This window comes from Toxotes jaculatrix, chromosome 14 (assembly GCF_017976425.1).
Source record: "Toxotes jaculatrix isolate fToxJac2 chromosome 14, fToxJac2.pri, whole genome shotgun sequence".
In the NCBI taxonomy this organism is placed as follows: Eukaryota; Metazoa; Chordata; class Actinopteri; family Toxotidae; genus Toxotes; species Toxotes jaculatrix.
Genome location: NC_054407.1, coordinates 15122346 through 15148221, shown reverse-complemented (window position 1 = coordinate 15148221; position 25876 = coordinate 15122346). Strand labels below are relative to the sequence as shown.

Here is a 25876-nt window from a genome sequence, read left to right as displayed (position 1 = left end):
CACGTGTCGCACCTTTCTTGGTCTGTTGGAGAACAGAGGGTGGGGGTGTAGCCACCTTCATTGCCAGTCCATAGGCCCCTCTGAAGGAGTGGCTATCCCTCACAATGAAGCAGCCAGGCTCCTTGTCTTTCAAGACTGAAATGGCTGAGGGAAGAGAAATATAATTATGAGGCTGATCTACAGTTCTACAGAAAAGTTTTTCTTTTATTACTTAGCGGGCACTGAAAGTCTACCTTGATCTCTTGAGATATCTGGCTTATACCAGAATTTCGATGTGTCCTGCACAAATTTTACAGTAACCTGCTTGCTGGCCAGTACATCTGAAAAACACACAACAAAACAGCGACAACAGCCTTAGCAGTACTCATTTGTGTGTGTTAATCACCTCAAGTGACATCAATGAGGCCATTAGTTTCTTTAGCAGGCCTTGGCTTACCTGGCAGAGGTGAGGCTGTGTCTGGTGTCTGAGCTGACAAGTCAGGCAAGACATTGGGGAAAGGGATACTAACAGAGCTTCCACTGTGGGGACTTGAGAACCCACTGAGGGCTGGAGAGGCTGTTCCCAGCGAATGCTCCCCATCTGACGCCCTCTTCTTCTCAGGCAGAAGCGGTGGCTGTATGTGGGGCATCTGTAACTGATTCTGCCCATCCAAGGAGGTCAAATGATCCCTGTCCATGCCCCCATTTCCCAGCAGAGAACTGGAGTTTGGGCAGTCCGTGCCATAGCCGACACCTGAGTCATCCTGATCGTCAAAGCTTTGAGCTGGACTGTGGCTGAGAGCGTAGCGAGCCATGCGGCTCCGCTGGCTGCTTCGAGGAGAGCTGTGGGCATTGGGGGCGGGGTGGATATGGGCGTGGTGCAGGGGAGGAGAGTGGTGGCCATAGTCCAGTGGCATGGAGTGCTGTGGTGGTTGTCTGGTAGAGGTGTAGCTGCTCAGAGAGGAGTGGCGGCTCAGGACGGGATGCTCTGGCCAGGACTGATTCATGGATGAGCTTGAATTAAGGAAAAAAAAAGACTTGAAATTAATATGAAAGGGCTGCAGGTGCTGTCAACCCCACTGATCCCACATTCTAACTTCTAACTTACATAATCTAGTGGTAAAATGCTAATGATGCTTTTTCTTTTCGTAGAGGTGAGATTTCTACCTGTCTGTTCGCTGAAGGGTCCCAACAACGGAGACAGATTGTGTAGCACTTAGAGTCCTGTGGCAGTTGATGGAGGAGTCTGGCAAACCGCCAACTCCAACATGGCCAATCATCTCTGAATATTCCCGTGGTTCTGCGTGAGAGCAAGAAAACAAATTGTTGAGAGTTCTTCAAGCATATTTATGAAGGCGTTCACAGCCAGGATGGAGCCGCTTTTGTTTTAAATGCTATAAACATGAAAACAAATACAAAGATGGAGAGAGAGGGAAGATGGACACAACAAATTTAATAACTTAAAATAAGCAAAGATAAACTTGCTGAAATAAGAACTGTGTGATGTGGGGGAAAGAAACAGCCACAGAGAATGGAAAAAAAATCCACAGGAAAGAACTCTGGGTTCTTTCTAGTGACAAACAATCAATATTGGGAGTTAAAATGAAATGAAAGCTAAACCCAGCCATCAATCTATATAAAACCAATCAACAATTACTGCTGCCACAAATCCGCAGAGTCAACAAATCAAACTCAATTGCAGCTGGAAATTAAAAGCCCTAATTATTTAAAAGCTGTATTTCAATCGGTCATAGTCTGGAGCCACTGAAATCTTTAAGCTCATGTTCCAACTCAGCATTCACAGCCAGGTCTTCTCTGAGTAACATTTACAGGAGCAAGACGTGCAAAGCTGAAAGAGTTGCTGGTTTCTCCTTGTCCCTGTTTCCCTTGTGTACACAGAGACAAATGTTTTTTTGTGTCATGTTTCCTGACCCACAGTAACCATGGAGATGTGGCAGCACTGAATGTGGTGGTTCTTGTCTGGATGTCTGAGGTAGTAAGAGGCACAGCAGGGGCACGGATCTGCTCCCAGGCCCTACAACCTTTATACATACTGTAGATCTCTATGGAAACAAGTCAATAATAGGTCAAAGTAGAGTGAAAATGAAAGTCAAGGTTAGGAGATCTTCCATCATGGAGAGATCATCCATTTGTATGTGGGTAGTTCCTGACATGTACAATCTTGTGCTTCTGTGATAATACTGAACCAAAACATACAAAATAAAATGTAGCTAACTCAATATAAACTGTCTGGAATGCGACATAAAAGTCAGCAGACAAGCTTTACACCACCTGTACATTTTTTTAAAATTCTTCTATCATTAAGATTGAGTAAACAATAAAAAAACAACATGAAAGGATTCCACATAAAGGAAGTCCACAAATGTTGCTGCTACAAAGTGCTATAAATGCACAACTTTCCCCATCTCTGAGAACTATCTTACAGCCCAGGGTGTGTTCCACACCAGATAAACACCACAGAAAAAAAACATCCACACACAAAGAAACACAGGGGGCACGGTTTTAATCAAAAGAACAACACTGTTGCATCTAAAAAAAAGTTTTCGCCTGAGACCGTGACCACATGGACATTCTCCAAAAACCAAACAAGAAGGGCATAGACCGGTTAGGAATCTCCCTGCTTTTGCATTTATGAGACGTCTTTGTTTTTTGGCCTCTGTCTCAAAACCACTAAAATTCCAAGAACAACAATCTCACCGTCACAAGGTAAAGCGAGGGGAAGCCCAGATAGTTCTGTTCTAATGAGACAATGGACCCAACAGACATGAAAGAAGACCTCCCACTCACATCATGTCTTTTTGTCACTCACTATCTTTAATTGGTTTAGGGGAAAAAACACAAATAAAGTTAATAGAAGAATAGGAGAAATGTAAAGAGTGTTTACACAAATAAAATTTTCTTTGTTTCTTTACAGCACTTTGGTCAATTGTTTAACTTCCTATAATAAGATGACTTAAATTCATAGGCTTACAAAGCGGTCAAAAGATCCCCTATTTTTAGTTCACAACGCAATGACATTTCTGTATTTTAAATATATACTCTCAAATTATACAGATAACTGTTTTTCTATGCAGCTGTTCTGTGTCTATTCTTAAACTCTGTTGCCAAGTTCCCAGAGAAAGATCCTTTTCTTCCTACACACTGAAGAATTTTTTTTTTACCAGCTTCATGTGATGCTCCGTTTTCTCAAAATACTGAGTTCAGTTTGCATCTCGAAGAGATTTGAAACCTACCATGGTCTGTTCTGTAGCCTCCATACGACTGCATGCTAGGAGATGGTGTTTGCCTGAGGTGAATGAATTCTGACATATTTTTCACTGAAAACACAAAGGAAACAAGGATAGGGACATGAAATTAAACCTAAAAACACTCAACACTGCTCACAAATACATGCAAAATCAAACACAGACAAAAGGAACTTATTCATAATGACACAAGAAAACATACAGTGCTTACCATACGGTGTAGGTGGAGAGATGGGGAAGGCAGGAGTGGGTGGAGTCATGCCACTCCCGGCCTCGACCCCACTGTCCATGTCTGGGCCCTGGGCCCTGTAGTCTGCACTGTCACTCCTGTACAACATGGGATGCTGGAACAAATAACATACACATGCATGTATGTATAGTAAGAATCCATTGAGAATAGAATTTAATGGGAAAAACAACATACATACATACACACACTGTACATACATGCTGTTTTTACCTGAGACTGTGGCACACAGGAAGAGTATGTCCTCTGGCCCCTGTACTCCTCTGTCCCACCCCACCCTGATCCACAGAAACCTGGGTGATCTGTGACATCACTTCCTTGGTGACTCAAACTCCGTGTGACACCCACCCGCCCCTCACTGGACTGGACAGCTGGATACACACAGGTAGACAGCAGAAAGCAGGTCATTAAATGTTAACAGATTTACAGGCATCACTGATTTCAAGGAATTAAAGTCCATAAAAACACAGAAAGAAAAAATAACCTATTTCCACTGTATCTCATAATTTTTGTAGTTTTTAATTAGAGCTAGCTCAGAATAATTCAAATGGACAACAAATGAGCACTGACAATCACGCTAATTTCAGTTCACATTTTGATGTAGAGAACTGTGCAAACTGGGTTGCCTACTTCCAGGATTTCTCTCTGGAAAAAACTTGGGGCTGATGACATTTTTATTTAGCCAGTCCATAAATGAAATGACCACACTGCTATCTCCGGGGTCATATTCTGAGAGGACAGCTGAGGAATTCCAGGGTGCCGGCTGGTGGGCTAGAGGGTGTGAAGTATGTACGTGGGGGGTTCAATGTTGTGACTACTCTGAGGAGTGCTGCCACTCAGCACCAGGGTGTTAATTTGAGCCCTCCCAGCGAGCTCCAGCCTCTCAGGCCTGAAGAATGCTAATGGTGCCAAAGTGTTACTGCCGGGGATCATTACTCACTTGGTCTGAGCCGAATATGGATGACACGGACAGTGACATGCATACTTGACAGTGTTTCTCCATGCATGCTTTTCAGTGATGCAAGTAGTTTTTCCTCTTGAATTATATAGATCTGTCTGCAGGAACTTGTGTGTTCTATGTGTGTATTTTGTCTGTATGTTGGTTACGAGGTGTGTGAAACAGTCATGGGCACGGGCAAGCATGGATCTGAATGGTTCGGTTGTTGTCATACGACTGAGACAAGCTCTCATTCTCTCCAATGACTCACTCTCAGTTCCATCATTTATGTAACCTAATACAACCTCAACCACTGGGACATACTTTTTTTTTTTTTTTTTTACATAACCCAGATATCAGCTAAAGAAAACGCAGATGCATTTTGGGTCTTCAGCCAAGACCGTGCTTGAAAAAGTAAAATAAATATTACATAAAAATAACAAAAATATCACTGCCTCTTGCAAGCCATGGAGCAGTAAAGAACTTTTTATTGGACTATATTTTCTTTGGTCCCCCCCCACCTTACTGACTTTTGTCACTTCTCATCAGCTGCTGTACGACAGCCCCAGTTCCCTTTATACAACATAAATTCTGTAACCTCCATCCATCCTCCATCTCCCTCCTTCCCTTCTCTCCCTTAATGCAGTTAAGGGTGTTAAAACGACTTGGCAGATTGTCATTATCCATAAAATCAAAACAATTTAAATCAGCCTTCCTTTTCTCGTAAATAGCTTTTGCTCCAGCTTCATGTAATAACATGGCTCTGCAGAATGACTCCAAGCCATGACTCCTATCACTAGTGCAAACTTATAAAAGCCTACATTAAAAGCAAGCAATCCATTACTTCCTACAGATTTTTGGGGGGAATTAGCAAAGATATAGCCTTTGGCGTTTGTTTCTTGGAATGGTACTTCTGTATGGTTGATATGCACAGACAGGTACGCCATTGGAATCGAATGGAAAAAACTTTGCCTCCGGGCTCACTTGTTCCTTCCTTGGAAATTCCTCAGGCCTCTCCATTTTGTGCACCCCCCCCCCCCCCCCCGCAACCACATGTACATGCTGGAGTGTGATTCACGCACTGCTAATATCCAGACAGTTTTCTGCATTCTCTCTGCCTCACTGGCTTTCAGCTAAACAAAAATATAATGGAGTAGCATGACTATTCTGGAGTAAGCTGCACTGAACTTCATAACCTTTAAAGGTGAGCCAAATCTGACATAAAAGAAAAAGCTCTTATCTTTGTAACATTGGAAAGAGACAGTCATCAAGAACATGATAAAAAAATTACAAAATGTCAGTGATAGAATCAGCCATACTGTACTGTTACTGAGAGAAATTCTTTTGAAGTGTTTCAAGATCATAGACTGAATCCTTGAATATTGTCCTGGGATAAGTATAAACATGAATGAATTGGAAATAACTTTGGTGGATATTTGTTGGAAGTGTCATTACATTGCATAACCTCTGTAAAGCACAACAAACCTAACAACAACAATCAAAGGAGACTTTTTAGAATTATAGCAACACATCATTGATAGGAACTCAAAAGAAAAGAGCCTGGAAAGATGGAAGTGCACTGCTGCGCAACCACAACAATAACATGACACAGTAATAAAAAGAGCATCTATTAGAGATGACTAACATTAAATGAAAGAAGTGGTGCATGTTGTATACGCAATACTTAAAACTTGTACACACAACAATAACCTGTCAGCCTGCGGGGGAGTCTGAGGGAAACACAATTTTAAGGACTTTGATTTTCTAAATGTCCGTATACCTCCAAATGCAATCTCTATAATCCAAAACTGAGAGACAGCAATGTTCAGAAAGGTTGATGACAGCTGCTCTCTGTTTCTTCATGTACCATACTGATCCTGTAGTCAGATAGCTCTACAGACAGGTCTGGACAGCACTCCTTCCTCAGAAACATACTGAAAACATCTGAAAACCTGGCAACAACCCTGCTATTTCTGCCACTAAAACACGCCAGGTGGGAGAGGGAGAGAAGGTGTGCTTTGTTAAGCAAACTTCGTAGTGCAGGAGAAGAAAACCTGATGCGGTCTGAGAAGTTTTAAGATATTCTCAGCATGTTCATAAAAGCTGTTTCATAACTTATATATTTGCCATGTTCACTAGACATTTCTAGCCATTTAAACCGCTTCTCTGGTTTCATAATGATCTATCACACATTTCTTTTCACGACCACACCTCCAGACCACAGCACATCATCATCATCATCATCATCATCACCACCACCACCACCACCACCACACCCAGACTGTCTGACTATCTTACCTGTCTGCTGTGTGTTTGTCAGGGTTGATGCGTTATTATCGTTGAATCTGATATTGATGCCGTTTGAGCATTTGCCGACTGAGCTGTTTACGTGTGTGCTGCCGTTCCTCTTAATGGAGCTGCTGTGGCTCGACACCGGCACGAATGTGGGATCCAGGTCCATGATCAGCTGGTTGAGCTGATCGATGGAGTTGTCAATGTCCATCGTTAAAGATTTGAACTCCTCATCCTGTTTGTTGTTGTTGTTATTGTTTAATGCCGTCTGTTCCTTGTGGGGTGCTGTGTTTCTCAGAGCATCCACTGTTGTGTCCCTGGTAGGGCCCTGTGCTTCAGTGGGCAGGCCTGCTTTCATTGAACTGCTCCCTTGTTTGTTCCCTGGGTATCTTTCAGTATCATTTCCTTCCTCTGGCATGTAGATAAACTGCTGTGCAGCAACCATCTGCTGCTGGCGAACCCAGGACTGTGTGGAATAGCTTCCCTGTCTGTAGACATGCTGCTTGGGCATGGGAGCACTACTGGGATTAGAGGAGGCCACAGAGTTGCTCCGGGAGCTCAGACAGCCCCTTCTAGCCTCAGCATAGGCTCTCTCATATTCCTCCATGGCAGGGGGTGCAGCATGGTGAAGCTGATGCTGGCTTTGGCTTTGCAGCTCATCTCCTCCAGGACTCCCAAAGCCATCCGACAGCAAGGAATTCTGGCTGCTCTTGTGGCAGGAGGACGACAAGGTCCCCAAACTATCCACGCTGTGTAAATCATGACCTGTAATGACCTCATCATCCAGAATGTCTGTTTCCCTCTCTCTGGGACGGGGGTCTCCATTGATGTGAACTTGGGCTGGGACTACCTGCTGGATCCCCACCCTAGGACCTTGATCATCCATCTCCTCCAGCGAGGGGTCCTCAAGACCAAAACCGCTTAGGAGGCGCTTCAGCTGGACCTTTTCCTGCTGGCTGGGGCCCTGTGGCTGGTTAGCCCTGACGGTGGCAGTGGTGATGGTAGTGATAGGCGTGGGTCTGTCTGCCCACAGGGAAGTGCTAGACAGGCCAGAGTCACTGCTGACAGAGAGGGCGTGGTCGCTGTGGTCAGGGCTGGAGGTGGTGGAGGTTGTGCGGGCCCCTCGGCCCAGTGTTGCCTCTCCTCCGCTGGGGCTCCTCTTGTTAGCCGCTTTGTCCTGGTTTAGGCCTTGAGAGCGTGGCGCTGCAAAATAGAAGAGATGCAGCGCTTCATACAGTCAGCTGGTATGGGCACACGTACACACAGAGACACACAAACAGCAGAGACTCGCACAGAAAAACACAAACGGCACAAAACCACAGACAAAGCAAGACTCTATTAACAAGCACAGTCATGTCATCCCACAAACTCTATCATTCAGAAACTGTTATTGACAAAGCTCAACACTTATTATCACACCTCAATTGACAAAGAACATTCCAGACAATACTGAGTATCAGGCTACAAATTACTATGGGAAATACATTTGCATCATGTTACAGAACTGAGACAAATCACATAATTAGATGTGTCAAAAAAGTAACACTTATTTTTGATTTTCTAATCCAAGTTTGGTAAAAGCAAAGATTTGTTTGTTATAACAACTTCACTCTCTCCCATCAGGCCATCAGGTGAAGTGCCAAGGCACTACGCACAGCAGACATTCTCAGGTTATATAAGACATCTTAAGTCTTCCGTATGCCATTACAAGAGTCAGACGGCTGTGGATCTTCAGAGTTTGACCCTTGCATTCCTCACCCTGCTGTGATTAAACCACCCTACTCCCTCTTGCTTGCCCCTTGACCCCCAGCATATGTCCAAACAACCTCCTTAATCCTCAGAAGTAAAAGAGAAATCATAGAGGTCACTTTGCAAGGAAGAGTCACATCCATCACGACATACACAATGAGAACAACAACAAAAAAAAATGAAGCACAACTTTGCTTTGGTAGACTTACGCAAAATGAGGGCTGAAGAAGAATTCCAAGTGCATATGCGCACAGTGGCCAAATAAGTGAAACTGCTGTTTCACTGTCACTCTCCCTCTGCCTCAACAAAAGAGCTGGAACATGACTCCTATGCTTCTCCCTCAATCTACCGCCTTAAGTACTTGCCTTTCAGTCAAACCATGACTGGAGGATCTGAATACCAGACACGCATGAAAAAAGCTCCCCCTCCTCCTAAAAGCTCCTGCATGTATGCCTTGTCTGCCCCCCCCCCCAGCTCACACAAGCACACTAGTGGAACCTGCATTCAGCCTTGAGCAGCCTTAGCTCAGGCCTCCATGCAGGTCAGTTCCGCCGGGAGTTCTCCAACAAATCCCTCTCGTGACTTTCCCTCTAGGAAGGTGCAGGCAGGCTTTGAGACAGATGTTTCCCCTTTCCCTCAACACTGGCCATCTTTCTCTTTCTCTGTCACCCCTGTCATCCTGCCTGCCTTTTCTTTTCCCTCCCCCTTACAGCCACCCATCTGTCTCAGGAAAAAAAAATATCTCTTACCTTCGCTCCCACTGCCAGGTAAGAACACTAGACAATCCCCGTCTCCAGTAAAGCAACACCCGAAGAGGAGAAAAGACCACACAGACGCACGAGAGCAGACATGGCTTTTAACCAGCAGATAATGGTCAGGGTCAAATCAAGGGAGTTCGAATAAGTTGGCCCTGCTTTCTTTCTCTGCGGAGAAGGTGAGAGTGTTTGCACTCCACACAAGGGGGGACCTTGAGATCTCCAAATAAGAGCAGAGGAATGTAAACAAGTGGGGCGGGGTTTAAGGGTGGGGGCGTGCCGGAGGAAAGCAGTAACCCGACCTCTTGCCCTGCATTAGGGGACTACCCCACTGGGCAGAGAGGAAGGAGGGGGGCAAAGAGGGGAAAGAAAGAAAGAAAGAGAGAGGGCGGCCCAGAGAGGATCAGAGAATGAAAACAACATTCCTGCAGCTCCAGACTTTTTCACTCTGTAAAAAGACACTTTTTAATTAAAGCAATCCATGCCTTCCACTCGGAGCTCTGGGCAATGTTCATGAAAAGCAGCAGCCAAGTTGTTTTTCTCTCACTCTTGCGTGTCATGAAATTACATGCCTGCCGTCCTCATGTACAATATCACCATGAAACAGATGTGCCTTAAATGCAATTATGGGGTTTGACAATTGTTATAAAAACTGTTTTACCTGTCGGGATTGCACTGACATCAACAAACCCATGAATGGTTAACCAAATATGTTCTTTGCTGGAGAACTTGAGAAAATCAGTCAACCCATTTATATCTAGCATTCATGATAATCCACCGATTACAGTGCAGAAAGCGGCGAGACCAGAACTGTTCCTCTGGCCGCTCTCGTATCGCAGGAGGAGGTCTGGCTGTGTATGGCTATGCAATTACCCAACCCTTTCCATTCCTTCTCAGTTACTACCATTCAGCACCTCCTGAATGCCAAAACTGTGAGTCGAAAGCATAATGATGATCATCATAGTCATTTTCTTCCGCCCAAGGTTCCACATGTGCCTCTGATCTGTAGACGACAACCCTCTGGGAAGTGTATATCTTAAAATCCTGTGTACTGTTTGTACAGGACATACTGTACATACAAAAACTGTAGAGAGGAACAAACTACTCACCCATAGTAGTAGCAAGCCCTGCAAATAGTTTTATTTGTTTGGGTTTTGACAGTTCTTCACAGAGAATTTTGCCTCTACTCTAGTACAACATAAGTAAATTCAGGATTGTCACCAGTGGTCAAAACACCGGAAAAACTACATTAAATTTTTTTTTTCAAAAACAACATATGGGACAATCCACAGACTTTGCTGCAATCAGTTTTCTCTTTTTTGGCAACTTTTTAAATTGATATTTTCTAGCAAAATGAGTGGGTTTGATATGGGTAACACAACACTCGTACATGCAGGAACTCTGAATGACATGTAAAGTGTTACATCGGATATTGTTCATATCATAGTCAGATCTCAGTTGCTCCATACAGTTTACTTCAGAAGGCCAAAAGTATATTCATGTGTCTGTGCCATAGGCTTATCTGGGACTTTGCCCAGCTATATTATATGACAAAATAACTTCTATTCCAGATGATTTATTTACTTATTTAATGACCTCCTTCAGACACTGAAAAATTAAAGTATGAACCCATAAAATATGAAAACGATGTTTATTTTTTTACTACCACGCTGACTCCTGGTGTTGTTTAAGCATTAATAAATTAAACAACTCTGCAATCACCAAATATCAGATTATGTTCTTCCAATAGATCTCTCATCAGGATCTTGGGACTGGTGGTCTTAGTCTGGTCTTCCTATATATTATTCCAATCCTCATTAGTTATTGAGAGCAATGTTTGAACTACATCCTATCACAGAACTAATTTCCATGAAGATTGTAGACTGAAAGCAAGGTCTGTGGATTATTCAGACTAACAACAATCTGTTACCACTTAATTTCACCTTATACATGAGCAATAACCATTCACAAACTTCAACTATTCGTTTCCACAAGCAGCCGTTAGCTAAGCCACTCAAAGACAATGACCCGCTTCAACAGTAAACTCAAGTAAACAACCTTTCTGGAAAAACAATCTTTTAAAATTCAGCTCTTAATTCACATGTGGAGATAAACACTGGTGACTGAAGAAAAGCCATTGAAGTAAATTAAGTTTTCTTTTCACAACCTTAGCACTACAGTGGCAAAGGTTTTTTAGACTTCCTCCTCCTTACCAGCCTTTGAGTGACAGCCTCTCGGAGGCAAACTGGGCCTTCCAGAGAACTGGTGCTAAGTAGATGTAGAATTTCAACAAAGCTCACAGTCTTCCCTCTCAGATGTAGTGTTTACATGAGAAAACAAGGCTGTAAATATCCCACATGAATGCTTTGGAATAAAGGCAAGACAACATATTGCTTCTTTGTTGATGTCTTTGTTGTGCTTTGATGAATTCTTAAATTTGAGCGGTTGCTCTTTGATTGCATTTCCAGAGGTGTGCATAAAATCCTATATGGATGTGTTGGGATATTTTAAACGAAAAAAAAGGCAGCTCATTTTCATCAAGCTGCTTATAAAAGCACTCAATGAATACTGGGAAAGGGTGGATCTGTGTTTTAATGCAACCACCACGTCGCTCTATTCTGGGAGGTTGTTGTGAATTCTGTGGTTGAGTGCAGAGCAACAACCACAGCTAGAACGGGACGCCCTGACAGGGTGGCTCTCTGAGAGTGACTGTGTGTGTGTGTGTGTGTGTGTGTGTGTGTGTGTGTGGGTGCTAGTGAGACTGCGCGTGTGTGTGTGCCTGTGTGTGTGGGATGGTTAAAGCATGCCTTTTCATTTGATGAAACAACAAAATAGAAATTTCTTGAGAACTAGCTGCTCTTCCTCTGAAACCAGCATTCCCTACATACAACAACACTCCTCCCTATCCTTCACACAGAAACAACACTGTGCATCATACCAATCATATTGCAACCTTAAGACCTTCTTACACTGAGATAAATTTTAGCCTCCATTTCTTGTCCTCGCTGTAATAAAAATGCAGGCAGGCTCCTGTGGAAACAAGACTTTATGTCCCACTCTTGAGTAATAACTCCTGCTACCAATGACTGCAACATAAACCACGCTAGTGGTGACTGTGTGTGCATGTTAATGCAATCACACTGCACTCCCTCAATAACATGGGGCACAGGACCTGTCACACTGTGTTAATTCCCTGAAAGATAAAGAGTGTTTGTGTGAGTGTGTGTGTTTGTGTGAGTGAAAAACAGAGAGAACAAACTGAGCAACAAAAAAGTAACAGAAAAAGAAAAGAGGCTAATTTAATATCTAAATATCACCCTGTGCATTCTTCTACCATTCATAAACAGCCACTGTTGCTTTTGCTCAGATAGCTTCTGATTCATTAGGAGGACTTTGGCACTGTTATGACAGAGTATTGTGAGTCATTTAGTGACTAAAGCAGCATAGCAACAGTACCTTCACCATCACAGATGTTCTGGTAGGAGTCCCAGCGGGTTAGAGCATCTGCTGTGTTGTAGTCCACAATAACATCTGCCCCATTTTGCCACCTGTCAGCACCTGGAGCCAAAAATAATATTATTGTAGATACTGTATCTACTGTTTGGATATGTCTTTTTTCTGGATTAACTACTCATGTTATTGTAACATCTGTCATGGCTCAAAGGAGGAGGAAGTAGCATTTGACTGAGCAGGATATTTTAACGTAGATATTTAGGACTGGGCAATAATTTGATGTTAGTTTTCAGTGGAATGGTATCACAATGGCATGATATCCTTATTTATATACTTATCTTATTTTTACTACATTTCCGAGTTTAAAAGCCTTTAAATGAATATTTATCACAAAATATGTTTACTCATTTTTTTTTTTTTTGCTTATATGAGAAGACTGACTCCACTCTCATCTGTATGCTAAATATGAAGCTTCAGCCAGAAGATGTTTAGCGTACAGACATGTGAGTAAAATTTCCCTAAATGTTCAACCATTCCTTATAAAACTAAATCAGTATATTGCATAGGTTTTCATGGTGAACCCTGAAGCTGTGGCCTGAAATCATACTTATATTGTATTTTTGAGGGAAATATCACATTTTTGATCAAAATAACCAGCATATGCTAAACAAACTCTCACAGAAATCTTTCATTAATATTCTGTAAAATAAAATATTGTTATATTTTATAAAGGTATTTGAAAGAAACACAAGTTAATACATACACACATACAGGCCCATACAACATAGTTTCATTCCTGTGGGACTGTGGGGCAGCACATGCTGTGCTTCTTTGCCTCTCTGTCAGCACACACTTCACACTACATTTCCCCTCTGCAGAATTCCACATCCATTCTCACCAGGGGGCAGAGGGGGAGGAACAGAGCACAGGACGGCACAAAGGGAGAAATGGACAAAGCACTGCGTCTGCTTTTCCAACTAAGTCTTCCTGTAGAAGCTTCTGAAAAAGCTGAAGAGTTAGGGAATCTACCTGGGATTCTCTCTGGTCCCTCGGAGAACACCACTTCCACTTTTCCATAATCTGGAAATCTGGGATCTGGAATATAAAGCAGACAGAAGTGGAAAGTTGAATGGTGTTTTCTGTGAGTAGTATTCTCTCAGTACACGTAACATGTTTAGGAAAACAAGATTATTGGTCTCAAAGCGCCAAGTCTAAATTAAGTCCAGACTGCAGATTCTGCGTGGAGCAGAGGAGTTGCCGTAAACTAGTGGCGGCACGTTGAGACCTGTTCTTCGGGGTTTTTTTTTCAGGTCTACCTTTGTTGGCAGTCTCCATGTCCTCTTTTTCAAACATCAGGTTGTAGCCCTGTACTGCTCCCGTGTGGAACTGCAGCCGGAAAATAACTTCACGCTCTGAAGTTAGGTCACTTTTGTGATAGCATTTAATCTACAAAAGAAAATTTAAAAAAATACTGTGATTCCTTCAATAAGAACAGATGTCAGAATCTCTGTAAAAGGCATCTTGTTTCTATCCCTACCATGATGTCCCCTTTCAGAAGTTGCGCAGGCTCCAGGGTGATGCATACCCGGTCTCTGTGGCCTGGACCAATATGACTGTAGTAAAAACAACAGAGGAGCCAGCGTTTGGAAGCAATCAGATATTTACAGAAAGCAGTAACAGAATTTAAATCACCATTAAGCTAAGTTAAACAGAAAATTGCTTTGAAGTGTTCCAACATTCTTTGAAGTAAACAGTAATGTTTAAATTTACTGTACCACATGTGTAAGCATACTTACTATATTCCAGATGAATACACTGCTTGCATTCCCTGGTAAACCTTGATGTAAGGACGACATACTGAAAAAAATAAATAAATAAATAAAAATCTACAAGTGCACTGATAACATGACCTCAAGAGTAGCTTCTCAGATTGTTTTGCTCACAGCTAACGTGTGTTAAGCTGATGTTGTGAGAAAGGGATTTCAGCTCCGTGATGTGACGAAAACCTTTGTTGTTTCAGTGAAATTAGTGACAACAGCAATTTATATGCAAACACGGGTGTGAATTCCCATGGGTTTACTGGGAACCCATAAAGACGTTCAGTTATGTGCCTCTATCTGTCTGAGCATGCATGTGTGTGTATTGGAAAAAGAGAAAGATATAAAGCAAAGATAAGTCTCCATCTTGTTTACTGCTCCAACTCTGATGTGGTTGAGTCTGGATTCTTTTATACTGTCGTGGTAGCACTGACTGTGTTTTCATTGGAAATTGCAGCTGTGTATAGTGGTAAACAATGATTGAGTTTAACCTCCAGTGGCGTCAAAGTTTGGTATCCCATGAAGGATGACACAGTGCAGGAACAAGGGGGAGGCGTTGATCTTCATGGATCCACTTAGAAGACTGTTCAGAATCCAAACATACCTGAAAAGAAAGCATAGACGTGGACGTAAAAAACAAAAAAAAAAAATGATAAAAAAAAAAATCAATGAAACAAAGGCAGCGATATCCTGTCTGTCACTCACAAGAACCCCACAAATGATAGATCCTACACTTTCCATTATGCAAGTTTATTTGCATTAAAAAATTGTGCTTCCCAGCCTAAGCTGAGATAACCGTGGTGGCATCACAACGACATGGGGCATGAATGTGTTTGGAGGGAGACGTGGGTCAACAAAGCGCCAAGACATGGTTAGACGCATGTTGCTATGCAGAAGGGCGTGCTTATGTTTTGGGTCTTACCGTTTCTGCGAAGGTGTCATCAGAGCTGAGACCTTATCATCGTAGTATTTCCTCATGGCGAAGCGGTCCAACGCCTGATCAGCACTTTGAAGGAGACAGAGAGATACATTAAACACTTTAGGCAATTATGACCTGGGGGAGATTACACTCTGCTGCTCTATAATTCAGTGGTGTTAACCCTGACTTCAATTAGGACAGCGCACAGGCGCACACACATGCATACACACGCATAATGGACAAGAGTGAAAGTAACCGGAGAGACAGGGGATTCCAGCAGAGAGGAAGAGAATGCCAGCCTTAAGTAAACACGGAGGGGGAGAGGAGGACAGAGAGGCCGGAGTGTGTGCACAGCTCGGCTATTCAGACAGACCTAAAACCAACAGGCGCCGGAGCCTTTTCACCATGTTTCTCTCTTGTCGTCCCTCTCCCCCCCGAATCTATTCTATTGTAAATCTGCCTCATTGTTTTCCTATCTCTTCCTCTGCTCCTCTTTTTGCCCTCTGTCTTTCACATTCACCTTACCGATCCGGTCTCCCTCAGTGGGACACAAACGCTAAGGAAAGCACAGATTGGCTAGATCGAAGGCCGATGTGTGCTCATGCCACAATGACCGCTGTATGCAGAAAGGATCTACGTAGTGGTATAACACCAGGGCGCCTCTCCAAATGTTTGCCAAATTTCTTGGTTTAAGGCTCAGTAAAGCACAGGCCTCGCTAAATTTGTTTGACTGACAATGGTTAGAAAATTAGAATGGGTTTACTCCACGATGAATAGATTTCATGAAACTGACACTGTGGCCAGAAGCTATTACAGTAACTAACATGTTTCCAAGTTGATTCATGCAATTCAATACGGGGTGATTCATGCCTTAAACTGTGTGGTTTTCCCTTTACTCTGAAAGAGGTGACTTTTCTTTGACTCACTTTCTGATTCACCTTGACCCCGAGTTAAAAGAGGTAAATAAATCAGCCGTGGTTACGCAGTGACATTGCTTGTGGTCTACGAAATGAGTCTTCATGAATTGTTGCAGCGTGTTGTTGTTGTCATTTGCTGCCAACAGTGAGTGGGAGCGCACACATTACAGTAAATCTTAACTTCAGGGCAAACATTTATAGTAACGTAAATGTGAGACATAGTAGTGGTTACCTGGCTGACACATCAGTGAAATGCACAAAAGATGAAATGACAACGCCGATTCGACCCTTGCCGCCCTAAAGAAACAGGAGAGGACAGGAAATGATTCACTACAAATTCTGTACTTGTGGCTTTACTCTGATTTCAATGCCCCAAAAACCTTTTTTTCTAAACCATCTTCCTACAACGGATGATGGAATCCTGCCTAAACACACTATTTTCTGGTAAAGTTAGAAAAGTTTTCATTATTTCACATAAGAGACAGACACCTCACAACTGCATTATTTTAAGACAACTTATCCTTAAATGTTACTGAGGAATATTTAAGATTTGAGGCCCAGTTTCCAGAGGCATTAACAAAAAAAGAACTTAAGAAATGTGTAAAGATTAAATAAGGACTATGTGGTTAAAAGTGGAGTAAATACTAAATTGTTAATGACACAACACAACATGCAGATGCTCACCCTGCAGTGTATAACCACCACATGTAGAGGGTCAGCATTGAGCCAGCTCTCCATGGCCTTACAGATGGTGCAGATCTTATCCAGAGGTGGAGCGTGCAGGTCCGGCCAACCTGTATCCAGGGTCTGAAAATACATCATACACTGTGAACAGATATCATATCTTTCTACACAGCCAGTGGTCACATCTTCTGTCCCTATGCATTACCACTCAATATTATGGTGGTTACTGGTTAGACACAGCTGATCAAAGAGGATGAGCAAGGTCTACTTTGCCATTCTGTGTTTTGCTCTTTTTTGTGTGTGTTTTGTTCCCAAACTGATGTATATCTACACACTTGTTCTGACAGGATCTTATTAACTTCGATGCAGATGGTAGTCACTTCAGCTTACCTTGGGGTTCATTTTGGAGAGATCGTGCCTTCTCTCAGAGAGGTTGATAATCTAAAGCAAACATACAACAAAGTCTATGATTTTAAATATTGTAAGTAAGATTCCTGGAGCACACTTCTGCTTTAACAACCTACTGTTACACTATCATGATCAAAAGATGAGCTCAGCGCTTTGAGATCAATAATTTTATGTCAATACTCCATGAAAGCCCATTAACCCAGCCATCAATACTGTTTGCACTTTGACACTTGGCTTCAGCACAATTCAAGGCGAGACAACGAGCACTGACCAGGTAATTATCTGCATGCTTTGACTTGAGCATTCGCGTGACATCCTTCAGGTTGTGTGAGTAGATCTCCTCTGAGGAACCCCGGGGGAAGGACACGGCAATGATACGTTCTGTGATATACGTGAGGTCGAGTTCATATCCCTCCTCCATCCCTGAATCTTGGGACTTCCTGTTAAAAATATTGAAGCAGACATACAGCTAGATAAGTTTTCTTCAGTTACCTCACACCATTTCTACTTTAGGCAGGTGACTTTGCTCAAGTCAATATTTGATGGTCAAAGTCCTCAGCTTTAGTCATTGTGTCAAGTTTCAAGCAGATATCTTTAGAAAATGACCTCAATTCCAGATTGCATGACAAAGGGTGTCTTGTTTGCACAGCAATGGTCAACAGTCTGTGTCACAAACAGTGTACTGGTTGAAATGAAGCAAAATATCAAGGGCTTTTTAACATGAGAGATGATTGTTGCTTATCTGTACTGCAAAGAAACATACAGTGCAGTGGTATTCAAAGATCGGACACCAGCAATCTTGTTACCACAGACAGTCAGTCGGAGCTACAGTGACAAAGAAAAAAAAAAACTTTCAAAGAATTCCAGTTGAAACCAGTTGCTGTAAATCCCTGAGTGATGGCGTGTCCCTGTGACCTCATGGCCATGAACTTCCTGCAGTGGTGGTCTGGAGAGAGCCTGTCTCCCCCACCCCCTGCCCCTTGCCACCCCACCACACCACACCACACCACACCCACACACACACATCCCTTAATCTCTTATCTAGTCATCTCTGTGTGCTCTGTGCTGGTTGTCAGTGTTGCTGCTAACTAACACTAGTGCTGACACTGTTAGTCCATGAATCAATAAGTCAACTGACAACTAATTGTTTACAGCATTCATCAAATTTTCATCTCATTAATTGCAAAATTTTGCAGAATCTGCCTGTTATATATAGTTATAGTATGTTATATGATTGTAAAATTAATATGCTGAGGTTTATGATTGTCAGAAAAAAAGCCCAAAGTGATGTCTTCAAATTGCTTTTATTGTCTGTTTGAGAGCCCAAAGTTTAAAGATACTAAGTTTACAATAATGTAAGGAAAGCCTCCAAATAAATAATTGAGAATTTGGCTTTTTTTTTCTTGAAAAATTACTTAAATGGCTGACAAATGGTTGGAATTTTATTTTCTGCCAACCAACTAATTGATTAATCAACTTCATTTCAGCTCTTTCTCTATCCCTGACAAAATCTTGTATTTTATAAATATATTAGAACATCATCAACAAACCAAACCGCACTTTTTGACAGATCCAGATTTAGTCTCTACACGTGCTGCATTTGTAAAAGATCAGTTCTGACTGACTGACTGACGATTCAGAATTCACACAAACACATACTCTCATGAACAGAAACACATTCCTAAAGTTGCCAAAGACATCATCATCCTTCTTGAATGACACCAATTGTTTGTTGTGATTAAACGAGCCACAGTCAAGAATGTGTCTGTCAATTAAGTCCGCAATGACTGCAGGCTACAGCCCAACACTTTGAAGGGGGCCAGAGAGGGAGTCATATACCGGGGACAGTGTAGCCACAGTTTAAACCAATCCTCAGAGTGGAATGAAAGAGGCCATGTGTATGAAGAGGTCACCACTAGGGGAAACAGGGCTGGCTGTTCAGTGAGTGTGTGTGTGTTGGTGGAGGTGGTGGGAGGGGTAAGAGGTCTTCGGGGATTGTTGGAACTAATGGCAGGGTTAGTCTATTTCCCCTGAGACTCTTAGGAAAATCTGTTGACTAATGGGAAATTAATGAACAGTTCGGCCAGCACTTAGGCTCTGTGTATCTCCAGGGCAGGGGTATGGGAAGAAGGCATAGTAATGTAGTGTGAAAGTATTGTGCTAACTAGAAATGGGAAGGGTGTCTAACCAACAGTTAACCTCTGTGTGACCCAGGAGTGTGAAAGCCTGTTACTAAATTAATTTGGTGCAACAATCATGAGTTTAAAAGTTTTAAAGAAAAAGTTTAACAGTTTGCAAAATACCAGTATTTGATTTCTTGGAGAGAGTTAGATGAAATGACTGATTTCACTCTTAAATGTGGTAAGAAGCAAAAATGCAAAAATGTTTGCTTAGCTTAGGATAAAGACTGGGCAAAGGGTGGAAACAGCTAGTCTGGCTCTGCTCAAGAGTAACAAAATCCGCCTACCACAACTTCTAAAACTGACTCACTAACAAGTTGTATCTAGTATGTTTAATCCACACAAAAACAAAACAAAAAAAAGAACGACATGTTGGGAGTTATGGGCAAGACTATTTTACAGCTGGGTGCAATAACTTCCTACTTACTTACTTCTGCCAAGAAATTGTTTGGCACATAAGACCAAGTGTTGTTTTTACTTCTTTTGTTTTTGGACGTGCTCTAGTGCTGGTAGGTGGAAGTTTGCAGAAATATTACACAACAGAATAAATCATAAAATGTCTATGTATGAACTTGAGGCCTATTAATTTCACATGAATCATTCATGCACAGTGCTGCAGGAACCAACATCCTTTTCCTCCTAAGACCTCTCACTTCTCCAACACATCATTCAAGCCAACGCGAGCGACTTGCCTCAGCACGCACTAAAGATAATTGGTCTTTAATTTGCACTGACTGCTTTTGTTCCTGGTTCGAGGCACAGCATAAGCTCACAAAGGCAGAATAAGCAGTGCCAAGGAACTCAAATCCCGAGCCCACCCATGGCACTGTGAGAGCAAGTCTGGTAGCGGAGTGGGGTAGGCAGAGAGATTCGAGAAAATGGGTTGCCAGGTCTACTGTCAACAAGCTGCAACAGGTTTACTAAGGTCAGGATGTTGGGGGATTAGGGTGTGTCTGGCTCCCCCAGCTCCAAACTCTGCAGGTAAGAGCTTGACTAGGTTGCGTGGGTGCTGTCAGCCACGTTCACACAGGCATGACCACCTCCAAATGCCTTTCTCTCAATTACCCTGAACAATGCTCAGAATAAATTAATCAAAAATTCCACTTATGACTAAAAAATGCAAGGAAGACAGAGTAGGCAATATTAAGACATTTTAAAGTGCTGGGATGAAGAGTGTTTCCATTTCAGGAGCCACACCCTTCACCTGGCCCACATGGTATGGAATCTTCCATTTTGCATGAGCAGGTGGACCAGGGGATGAAAGAAGACGGCATCATGTAATAGGACATAAAGTGCAGGGAGAATTGTCTCAAAATCCAGACATCAGTAAGTCAGCCCCGAAGGGTTAAATCATCAGTCTCATCATGTGAACAGTGACCTCATGGTTGTTTTCATTTTTGAGTCCACTGTGGTAACAACAGTTGGCAAAAACTTTGCATGCTTGTCTGTCACAAATAATAAGTCTCTCCCAGGCCTCGGGCTGAGCCACAGCAACCAAATCCATTTACGTGAAAGTTTGTTTGTATGTGATTAGACTGGTTGCTACATGTCTACAGGCTCCCCAACTGTATTTTCCATTAGAGATCTCTGTGTGGTCATCATCCTGCAGATTGTTTTCACATATTTTTACAAACCAGTGGAAGAAGAAATACAGTATGTAGAAACAACCTTCTAGAACAACAGATACCATTTGGGCGGCACTGATTCATTATTCAATTCTTATTTTGCTTTTTATAAGATTCTGAAAAATGTAAAAAAAAATGACAAATTCCAATTACAAGTTTCCACCAGAGCCTAAACTGACATGATTTTTTTCTCAACAAGCTCGACAAAGCCCAAATGTATCAAATTTTATAATGCTATGAAGCAGAAAAGCACCACATACTGCAGAAGCTGGAACCACCTAACTTTAGTTTAGATCTATCAAATAAGAGACTTAAATCTACCTCATCCACGAATCTATATTTAAAAGAACAGGATAAAAATGAAGAAGCGATGCAAAGTGTCTTTAAATCAATCACAGAAAACTAAAATCTCTGCAAAGACTATGCCTGGACACATATGAAAACAATCAAGGCATCCCTTCCCCCATTCACACTCTGAAATCAAACTGAATTGCTTCTGTTGGCTCAAACGTCTGGTTTATGATTGACAAGTTGTGCCAACAGCCTCCATTTTGTGACAACTTGAATATTTTTATAGGTCCATTAAAATGAAATTATGTGTCTCAAATGAAAAATGGGTGCACTCATATTCATCAGCATTAGGAAAAAAAAAACACTTTTCCAAACCCCGTGCTACACCTCAACACAAACCTCATCTACTGTGCAGCTAAGGTTATAGCTCAGATTCAATGTGGGGTGATAAAGCTCATCCAACCCTGCTTCTAGGAACTGACTCTGTTTCGCACCTATGGAAAAAAAAAAAAGCAGCTACACATACAGTACACCACTGTCTCTTTGGGAGACTCTGGACAGATTAATGATCTCCTAAGCTGTTTGTCTGCAAACCTGAGTAACACCTAAAGTGCCATATATGCTTCAGGAAGTCTGGCTGCCTGTCAGTTTACTGCTGGACTGAAATGTTTGTTTTTTTTTCTCTCAGCATTTATACTAAATTTAGCTACATTTCTTTCAATAACCTTTATTTCTTTGTTTTCCCTGCATATGAAAAGAACTATTCATGCCTATTTACCACTCCATCACATGAGAGGCCCCAGATGGTATTTAGCGTTCACATCTAATAGCCATCTAATAGCCTTGATACCATCAGCTTCACTGTTCCAAACCGCCTTGTATTCATACTGGGCACGAGAGCATGCCTTATGCTTCTGGATAACATGTCCACAGTGACGTAACAGGCTGGTTTAAGGGCCCAGAGAGGGACAAGGCCACAGTTTGTTCTGGCCTTTTCCTGTCAGGGGCTCCATGTGTTTACGCTGTGGCTTTGACACCCATTCACTGCTGAAGAACTGAAATAAACAAAACCATGAGAACTATTGAAAAAAAGCCACGGAAGAAGGGAGTCAGGCATTTTTAGTAAGTTTATTTAGTAACCCTGGAACTCTAACATGTATTTGTCCCACTTTTTCATGAGATATTTTGAAGGGAATAAAAATGACAGCCCTGGCTCTGAGCAAATCTGTGCACCCTTAGGGCTCCTAAAGTACTCCCTAATTACCGTTTTCTATCCCAAGGTCATAGTGGAATGCGTTCCAAAATGGATTACGTTCCCACTCTCGCTCTCTCATTCTCTCTCATCTCTTTTGCTTTCCCCTCTTTCTTGCCATTCTTGCCCCTTTATTACTTTCAGTCTCCCTCCTTCTCCAGGTCTCTCTCTCTCTCTCTGTTTAATGGCTTACACATGTCAGCCAAGTGGCCGTGGCACTGCTGTGACAAAGTGAAATGCCCCTGTGCTCCGTCCCATGCTGTTTCCCCCAGGGTTGGGATCACAGTGTTCTGCTTACAGTACACAACCCCAATCCTCGGCCAACCGACCTGTCCAAACCGCACTATCGGGATCCCCATTCATCAGTCGCTCTGCCTGCCCTTTGTAAGCCTGTTATCAGTGAGAGAAAACGGACACTTTCTGACTGTTTCTGACGCACATTTCTTTCGCCTAGAGGGACAGATATTGCTCATACAACTCTGACCTCAAAATAGAACCAGCAACAAAAGCTATAATTGCCAGTTCAAAAAATGTTTCTCCTGTCTCCCTTGGTCTGTAATTAAAGTTAATCTTGAAAGAGTTTAGCCTGCAAAATGTTCGGAACAACCTGCACGGTTTATGTTGCTTGAAAGAAAGGTGTGCATGAGGGCGTGCATGCAGGTGTGTGTCTAATTTCCAAGCAGGGAAAGGGAGGGACTGATATTCAGGTGAAGAGAGCTGTAGCTGCTGTGATGTAAGGACGCTTGTACATGTCATCAACAATGGCTGCCTGAGAAGCATAGCCCTAAGGCCGCAAATACCACGCAGCAGCTGTAGCTCAGAGAAAAAAAAAAAAAGCCATACTCTTTCGATTTTTTTTGTCTCCATCAGTTATCCATCAGGAGGACAGTACAAACAGTCAACAAAGGACGACAAAGTAGGCCTGTTGTGTTTTTGGAGCTCTATAGACCACTGGGTACAAGTCTTCCACAAGAATGGCCCCATATGTTTCACATTATAAAGGTCTCCAGTACACCATAGCCCACAACAGCAAGGAACCCCAAATTACAGCTACCACAAAACACAATTCATTGAGAATGACGAGAAGGCCAAAAAAAAAAAAACTCAAAAAGACTAATAGAAGCGAGGCTGAGCTTTAGGGTGTTCAATTCAAATGCTTTCAATGATATTCTTTCACATTATAAAGGGGGAGAAAAAACATCACAAGATCAGTGCTTGCTCAGTTTGAATGACTTCTCTGTCTTCAGAGTCCTGCTGAAAGAGCAGGAGCACATCCACACATAGACACACACACCCCTAGTTTTAGTAGGGCTCAAAGCCAAAGTAAATACACAGAGTGGTGCCCTGTTTTGCTGTTTTGAATAAATGAGCAAACTCAGTGAAATGTGACTGTGCAAAAGGGCTAAAGAGGGGAGGAAAAAGAGACTGAAAGGTACTTTGGTGTGTGGAAGTCTAATCCCGCTTTTAAGTACTGACCAGCCCGACTTTAAAACCCTGCCTGCTAATGATTGACCGTGGAAAAGTTCATACGCCGTGCCTTACCTTTTCAAACTGAGAGCGAGTTCTTTGATTCCTCTTTTTCTTCTGATTCCCTTTGAAAGTCAGAGCTGCTGAAAGAGAGCCCTCAGCCCGTCATACAGGCTTAGAGCAGGCTGAGAGGCTCATTTTGCTCTGCTGGAATGCGTTCTCTCAAGCCTGATCACAGACGCTTCTGTTAGCTCACTTTGTCCCTGGCTGGACCCGGTGCTCTCGTCGGCCTTTTCTGTGGCTGTCGGTGACAGTTAAAACAAAACAAAACAAAACAAGACAAAACAAAAAACAAAACAAAACAAAACAATGGAAGCTCGGTTCCTGAACTGCTGAAGCTCCTACAGCCCGCTGTTGCTGCTCAACCCCGCAAAGAACACTTCCTCTAGTCCAAGCTGCCGCTGCAGCCGCCACAAGTCCTGGCACGGGATAGTCCTCCCACTGCGCCGCTAGGGCTGTCTCCCGCCCCCTTTTCCCTCCCCCTTTCACTCTGCCTCCAGTATCTGTGCCCCCCTCCTTCTGCACTCCCTCCATTTGTTGTCACCCTCACCCATAACACGCACACATACTTCCTCTAGCCACCCCCCCCCCATAGGACCCCCCAAAAGACTCCTTCACATGCGAAGACAGGACAAGAAATAATACAATCACTTCTTTGGTGGTGTCAGACTATTATGTCACAGAATATAAAATTTTAAAGGCATTTCATTAGGTCTCAACAAAGTATAATTCTAGAAATGTGTGGCCATATGGTAGTATTTTTTAATATCCTACACATGTGACTTGTCAGATCAGTTTTACTCATTTTGCCTCAAATCACAAATTTGCCTGAAAGGAATTCGGTACCCTTTGTGTTCATGTTAAAAACTAAATAACTAAACTGTATGTAAGTAAAACATTTTTACTCTGTGGTTCTTACGTGCAAAAACCAAAATACAGGGTATACAATTAGTATATATGTTGGCAACAGCAGGGGTAGGTTTCAAAAACGAATAAATTCATAAATAATTGTGCTTATTAGTGCACATTATCATGTTCATTTTAATTAAACTGGCAAGTCTATTTATTGTACTAAAATGTCCTAATCTTCGTTAATGTCTTGTTAGTTTAGGGCCCAGGAGAGACTTGTTTGATGATATATATCTGATGTTTGGTAAATACCCATGTTTGTTCGCATAAAGATCATAAGGACCAAATTATCACATTTCAGATATCACAGTTCACGCATTGCTGGTGAAAGTCCCATTATGTTTGTTAAAATTTCTAACACTTCAGATCTGCTAATTTTATACCACAGCCAAAGTCTACAATCTTATATTCATACCTCTGGTAAAATGTAAAATATGTTGCAGGTTTGAAATTGAACAGTTTTATTATGTCAACTAGCGCCATCCATGGGTAACAATGGGTACTGCATTTGATACAGAGATGTACATTAGCGTCTCCTAACACAGTGAAGTGTTTCAGCTTTTATCAATAGACAATGAATAAATGAGACAATGAAGAGGAATTGTTGTGACAACAACTTTATTTTTTTAATCACTTCAATAACATTTTAGTGGCAAAGAATATTCATAG

General features: G+C 42.3%; 1 protein-coding gene across 2 annotated transcripts in view; it reads right to left on the bottom strand.

The window, feature by feature from the left end:
• The window catches only part of LOC121192871 (tensin-3-like), a 30353-nt gene extending 5676 nt beyond the window's left edge, over positions 1-24677 (bottom strand). The window contains exons 1-20 of one of the 2 annotated variants that reach the window (XM_041054815.1): positions 24314-24677; positions 17695-17863; positions 17406-17456; positions 17016-17138; positions 16564-16628; positions 15418-15501; positions 14987-15099; positions 14475-14535; positions 14216-14291; positions 13995-14124; positions 13708-13773; positions 12682-12783; positions 6728-7924; positions 3706-3863; positions 3457-3589; positions 3234-3317; positions 1147-1279; positions 437-993; positions 234-320; positions 13-144 (exon numbers count right to left, since the gene is read on the bottom strand). In XM_041054815.1, coding sequence (XP_040910749.1) covers positions 13-144; positions 234-320; positions 437-993; positions 1147-1279; positions 3234-3317; positions 3457-3589; positions 3706-3863; positions 6728-7924; positions 12682-12783; positions 13708-13773; positions 13995-14124; positions 14216-14291; positions 14475-14535; positions 14987-15099; positions 15418-15501; positions 16564-16628; positions 17016-17138; positions 17406-17456; positions 17695-17844 — 3502 coding nt within the window. In that variant the 5' untranslated portion in view covers positions 17845-17863; positions 24314-24677. The remainder of the gene's footprint in view (positions 1-12; positions 145-233; positions 321-436; positions 994-1146; positions 1280-3233; positions 3318-3456; positions 3590-3705; positions 3864-6727; positions 7925-12681; positions 12784-13707; positions 13774-13994; positions 14125-14215; positions 14292-14474; positions 14536-14986; positions 15100-15417; positions 15502-16563; positions 16629-17015; positions 17139-17405; positions 17457-17694; positions 17864-24313) is intronic. The other variant, XM_041054816.1, reaches the window with a different exon arrangement.
• Between the last annotated feature and the right edge of the window lie 1199 nt (positions 24678-25876).